This window comes from Lactuca sativa, chromosome 4 (genome assembly GCF_002870075.4).
Source record: "Lactuca sativa cultivar Salinas chromosome 4, Lsat_Salinas_v11, whole genome shotgun sequence".
Lineage (NCBI taxonomy): Eukaryota > Viridiplantae > Streptophyta > Magnoliopsida > Asterales > Asteraceae > Lactuca > Lactuca sativa.
Window position 1 is genome coordinate 220,523,856 of NC_056626.2, and position 6,069 is coordinate 220,529,924.

Consider the following 6,069-nt stretch of genomic DNA (forward strand, 5'->3'; position numbering starts at 1 on the left):
TGTACAGAGGTCGTCCCGACCTCTTTGTACCTTGACGGAGGTACACCATATTTACTTGTATCATCTCCCATGTTAACTAACATGTTCAACAAATAAGATTGGAGGCTGAGGATCTTAACTTGGAGATTTGCTATATGTTTCGATCTCCACTAGCTCTAATTCAAGATATAAAACAATAAAAATACAAACAGTAACGAGAATAACTCTCTAATTTATTGAGAAACTCACTAAAACTCAATTACATTTGATTGTGTTAATCATACATATTTCATAAACTCGTTGTTTATATACATAGTCTAACATATCAACTTATAAAATTAGAATCGGAAACCAACTTATGATCAAACCAACTTGCTTGTGCCCTACTCAAATTGAAGTTCCTTGTGACCTACTCCACTAAGGAATTCCAACATAAACATCAAATACTAGAATGAGAGTTCAGAGAGGGAGACGTTACAAAGTGAGGGAGAAGGTTGAAAGAGGTGAGGTGAAATCTTAAAACCTCATATACAAGGTGAAGTGGCCTCAATAAGAGGTTAAAAAGGACTTTAAGCCCTTAAAAAAAAGGCATTTTAAAATATAAGCACCAAAGTTTGTAAGGGCAGAAACATAATCATGAGGTTTAGTTTAATTTAAGAGAAATATAGTGATGAAATTATGTGGGGCATTGTTTTGACCGGGGAAGGGAATGAAATCTGGTGGAAGCCGCAAGCGAACACCCCCACCTCCGGCTGGATCGGCTCCACCCCCTCGTGCGCTATGCTTTCATCATTAATCGCACCGCATGCCCCCAAACCAGACCTCATAACCTCATTAATTACTCTTTCTTTTCCATAAAAAAAAAATTTATAATATACACCCTTTTTCTATCCTTTTTCGTATTCATCTCAAAAATTACGTATACATGTTTAGAATTATACTCATCGTTATATTCATAATTTCATATTCATGTACATCCGAGGAATAGGACCGAAGAAAGTGGTATATATATCTCCCCTTCACCTTCTCTAACACTTACTCTCCTCACCACTACTTGCTCCATTCCTCCATCTTTGATCCCCAAGAGTGTTCTATATCACTCTTATCAATGGCAGACGTCGGCGGCAGTAGTGGTGGCGCCACCACCACCACCCAAAGAATAAAGGGATGGTTTCCGGAGAGAGTGCAATTACATATTGCCATGCTGGCATTGCAGTTTGGATATGCCGGTTTTCATGTCGTCTCTAGAGCTGCTCTTAATATGGGCATTTCCAAGATCGTCTTCCCTGTCTACCGAAACATCCTTGCCTTCGTTCTCCTCCTCCCTTTCGCTTATTTTCTTGAAAAGTTAGTCAAACACTTCAAATATGATGTCGCTATATTTTTACTCCGAATCTTAATTCTAAAAATTATAATTAATAACTTTAAATCTTTGTTGCGATCAGGAAGGAGCGCCCACCGATTAACCTCAATTTCCTTACCCAGTTCTTCCTCCTTGCAATCGTCGGGTATGATTTTACTTTGAATCCATTGAAATTGGATAAAACTTTTCAATTATGCGTCTTTCTAACTTAACTTAACTTGATTTTGTGTTACGCATGCATAGGATTACTGCAAACCAAGGTTTCTATTTGTTGGGTTTGGATAACACCTCTCCGACGTTCGCCTCCGCCATTCAAAACTCCGTTCCTGCAATCACCTTCCTCATGGCGGCGGTTCTCCGGCAAGTTCTCTAGCTCATCATCACTCGTGCCATGCATATATATATATATATATATATATATATATATATATATATATATATATATATATATATATATATATATATATATATATATATATATATATATATATATATATATATATCTCATGAAATCTTATACAAACGTTAATTACAACTTGTAATTTCAGGATAGAGAAAGTGAGACTGGACAGGAAAGACGGAATATCGAAAGTGGTCGGAACCCTATTCTGCATCGCCGGAGCTTCTGTAATCACGCTTTACAAAGGACCAACGATATACAGCCCATCGCCGTCGCTAAACAAGGTGAGAGAGATGTCGCCGGTGTTGCAGTCGCTGGGAGACGCCAACGGGAAGAGCTGGACGCTGGGGTGCTTGTTTTTGATCGGACATTGTTTGTCGTGGTCAGGGTGGCTGGTGTTGCAGGCTCCGGTGTTGAAAAATTATCCGGCGAGGCTTTCCTTCACTTCTTATCAATGTTTCTTCGGAATACTGCAGTTTCTAGTTTTAGCTGCGTTTATGGAGAGAGACTTGAATGCTTGGGCCATTCATACCGGGTCGGAGCTCTTTAGCGTTTTTTATGCCGTAAGTGGATCTTTTAGTTGTATTGAAAAAAGTAAACATTTTTTAAACTAAAAAGATAACTAAAATCTTGATAAAATAGGTGGGCATAACAAAAATTTCAAATGTGCCAAAAAAAATTATTGGACCATTAACATCTTGCTTTTATTTTAGAAATAATTAATATATTATATAGTTTTTTATTCTCAAGTTGTAAGGATATCTAGAAATTTTGATATTAATTTTTCAAAAACCCACTCACTTTTCTCGGATAACAGAAACTCAGATATCCAAATTTTTGGATACCTATTTTTGAACATTTTTACTAACTAGATGTCATATTTAAATGTTCGAGCGTAATTTTATTTTTTTAAGATGTGGTTTGAATATGGGAGATGATTTGTACACAATAATTTTTCTTCATACATAACAATTGGTGCTTTAAAATATTATATTGTACAACTCAATAATACATAAATTGTTGTGTACAAATCACTTATCTTAGAATATAACAATTTACGATGATATTTTGATAGTTCTCGTTTTTAATTTGTTTTTAGTTTTGGTTTTTTTTTCAAGTTCTTTGTCATAATATAAATGAACTAAATTCATTTTAGACAAACTAACACTTAATTCATTTTAGTTACTTGTACCGATATTGAGATTAAAACAAAATTATAATTGTAGGGTGTGGTTGCGTCTGGCATAGCATTTGCAGTACAAATATGGTGCATTGACAAAGGCGGCCCCGTTTTCGTTGCCTTGTATCAACCGGTTCAGACTCTTGTTGTTGCTCTTATGGCTTCGGTTGCTTTAGGAGAAGAGTTCTATTTGGGAGGGTATATTATAAAATTTACTAAGTTATTATTGATGTTAATAAAAAGTTATATATTTCATTAATGTAATCTCTAAAAACATATACAAAATGTATGATGTTGATGATGCAGGATTATAGGGGCAGTATTGATCATAACAGGATTGTACTTGGTGTTGTGGGGAAAGAATGAAGAGAGGAAGTTTATGTTATATGAAAAGCAGTCCCATGGTATAACAAGCCAGACCAAATCATCTATTGTCCAGCCTTTGCTGACTCAGTCAAACCAAAATGTTTGACCAACATAAGCCTAACCTTTTTGCAAATGGAAAGTATTATGTCTCTGTTATGTTAAAGGGGAAAAGCAAAGTGTGGTGCGTTTTACAAAATCCTTCAGAAAAGTCCAAGATGTGATGATTATATTCGATGATCACTTTCTCTATATCTATCATTTAATGGTGTTTTGGTAATTCAATATTAGTCTTTTGTGTTGTGTATTTAAATTTGTGTTATGTACCCGTTTTGATTGATTGTGTGTTTTAAGGTGATTAATTTTTAGGTAATTTTAGCGTTTTTATGAAAGAAATGAGGAAATGCATAAATATCTTTTTTTTAATGATAACGTTATGGGGTGTTTGGGTTATAAGGTTTCATGGAACACCGAACATGGAAAGATTTAAAATCGAAATTCATTCCAATCCCCTGTTCTATTAAAAAAGAAAGGATTTCAAATCGTTGGCTTTTGTCCAAATCCTTTGTTTGTGATTACATAGAAATTGTTATGAAATCTGTCCCAACGTATTATTCTTACAAACTTTAAATATTATTTTTATATTTTTATAAATTTTAAAATTATATATATATATATATATATATATATATATATATATATATATATATATATATATATATATATATATACTAGTCGTTTACCCGCGCTAAGCGTCGGGCGGCAAAAAGTTTCTTTCAGAAGATTGTTTTAATGTGATGATTAGTTGCTCTTTCAAACAAAATGTGACGATTAGTTTTCTTATGACTTGAGCTATCCATTCCGGCCTTTTGGTAGACTATTTTGTGTCAGATATTTCATTTCAACGGATAGTTTCTAGTTAGGTGCATAGTCATACAATATGGGAGAAGTTGAGTATACATTTGGAATTTCATATAATAGTTCATACTTGATTTTACAATATATAAATTACAACAATCTGCAATCATATAGTTTTGTACATTTATAACATGTCTAAATTATAAACTACACCAATTTGCAATCATGTTGCTTTATCTGCTAGCCCTTAATTAAACATCAAACGAATATATAAGATATATATTTGAACAAATTTTAAAATAATAAGTTTTTTATTGTACATTCTTAATCACATAAAACTTCTTTGTATATAATGTTTGATATGTAGATTTCATCTATAACATCCCCCTTTGGCACGTATCACAATATTGTCCGCTTTGGGCCACTCGACACGAGGACTTCCCAGGGGGTCACCCATCCTGGTATTACTCCCGCCCGAGCACGCTTAATTGCAGAGTTCTTATGGGATCGGTTATGGTTAAGGCGGTGATTCGACAGTCGGATCGTCACCATAGTTATGAGATCAAAGTAGCAGTGGACCGTTGGGGTTCGGGTATGTTAGGGGCTACCGTTAGTCTGCGAGCCATCATGTTGTTAGTCGTGGAATTGATGATGTCAGGATGTGATGTTTGGACCTGATCGGTGAATCGGGAGGTTGATAGAGCCACAGTGACAAGATAACTAGTGGAAACTAGTTCCAGAGAAAGATTTCGTTCAGAAGTCGTGGGAGCGACTAAGTGAGGAGTCTTTTGACTCCACAGTTGAGTTGGAACTCGGTGTTGCAGATAACCGACAAATGATTGGAAACCAGGAAGGTCTTGAGATAATTCGGGAAGCAGTGTTTCATGCAGTTCATTGTTCGGATAGTTTCAGAGTTTTGGGCAGTATTAGTATTTGTGTTGAAATTCAAGTAAGGACGATATAGTTGGTTGATTTGGGAATAGCAAGTCCCTCTCAGCAGGATCAGTTAAGTCTTCTGTCAAGTATAAGTGATCTGCAAGGGTAATTAGGCAGGTAGCCTTTCTTTCAGGAAGGGAGACTCAAGTTTTGGAGGTTGAGTAATCAGATGAGAGATAAGAAGGCTAGTTCCTGCAGCATCGATTCAGTATGGGTGGCAGAATGGATAGAATGGTTATAGATAATCGAAGTACCTACAGAAGTCGCTGAAAGCGACTATGAGATTGCGATGGGGTGTAGTAACCGGTAACAGTCCGGTAAACCAGATATGGAGGCATCAGTAAGGACCAGGGCAGTCTCGGTTCATCCGGAAGGCGGATAAGGGAAAACAGAAATTTTCAGTCAGTGGCAGTAATGAAAATCGGACTATGGTAGAATTCGACTAGTTGATTGATGGATACTCAATGCTAAATAGCGAAAACTGTCCGGTGCATAGCCTGCGGTAAGCAGTAAGTGGGTTGTAAAATAGTTGACCATAGCGGACTTCGAGGACGAAGTCTAGTTTAAGTGGGGGAGAGTTGTAACGCTCTTTTCTAAAATATTCGTTTATGGAATTTCAAAGGCCAAGGCCAGGGGTGTTTTAGTCCTTTATTAATTTGGAGTTATTATTCGAGAAGTTTCCGGGTCGGGTTATGTTGTTAGAAGCGTAGGATTTCTTGCCACCTTTCTGTGGATTTAAAGTTCATCAGAAACGGATCTAGAACGAAGGAGTTATGACACATTGAAGATTTGGCGAGAATGGCCCTTATAGAGAAAAGTTTGCATGGAAGGCCCTCCATGCATGTTTGGAGCACGCGTGGGTATGCCCAACGTAAGTTGGGTTACGCCCAGCGTAATGAGGCAACTTGGTCGCGGATGTCCAAGGCGTACGCCCAGCGTATGCTAAAAGTTATGAAACCCTAATTTCAGATTGAGCACTATATAAAGAAC

The 6,069-nt window shown here is 36.5% G+C and overlaps 1 protein-coding gene across 1 annotated transcript; it reads left to right on the forward strand.

Annotated features, from left to right (window-relative positions):
* Positions 1-1,007: 1,007 nt before the first annotated feature.
* On the forward strand, positions 1,008-3,658 carry LOC111881608 (protein WALLS ARE THIN 1). The gene is made up of 6 exons (XM_023878012.3): positions 1,008-1,326; positions 1,425-1,487; positions 1,586-1,702; positions 1,891-2,305; positions 2,969-3,120; positions 3,229-3,658. The coding sequence occupies exons 1-6, from the start codon at positions 1,088-1,090 to the stop codon at positions 3,392-3,394; spliced, it is 1,152 nt and encodes a 383-aa protein (XP_023733780.1). The 5' UTR covers positions 1,008-1,087; the 3' UTR covers positions 3,395-3,658.
* The last annotated feature ends 2,411 nt before the right edge of the window (positions 3,659-6,069 follow it).

Bases quoted from the DNA above. Each gene is read 5' to 3' on its own strand.
- LOC111881608 (XM_023878012.3), top strand. From the start codon at position 1,088: ATGGCAGACGTCGGCGGCAGTAGTGGTGGCGCCACCACCACCACCCAA. The intron at 2,306-2,968 runs GTAAGTGGATCT...TTATAATTGTAG, and splicing joins TCTTTAGCGTTTTTTATGCC to GGTGTGGTTGCGTCTGGCAT. The intron at 3,121-3,228 runs GTATATTATAAA...TTGATGATGCAG, and splicing joins GAAGAGTTCTATTTGGGAGG to GATTATAGGGGCAGTATTGA.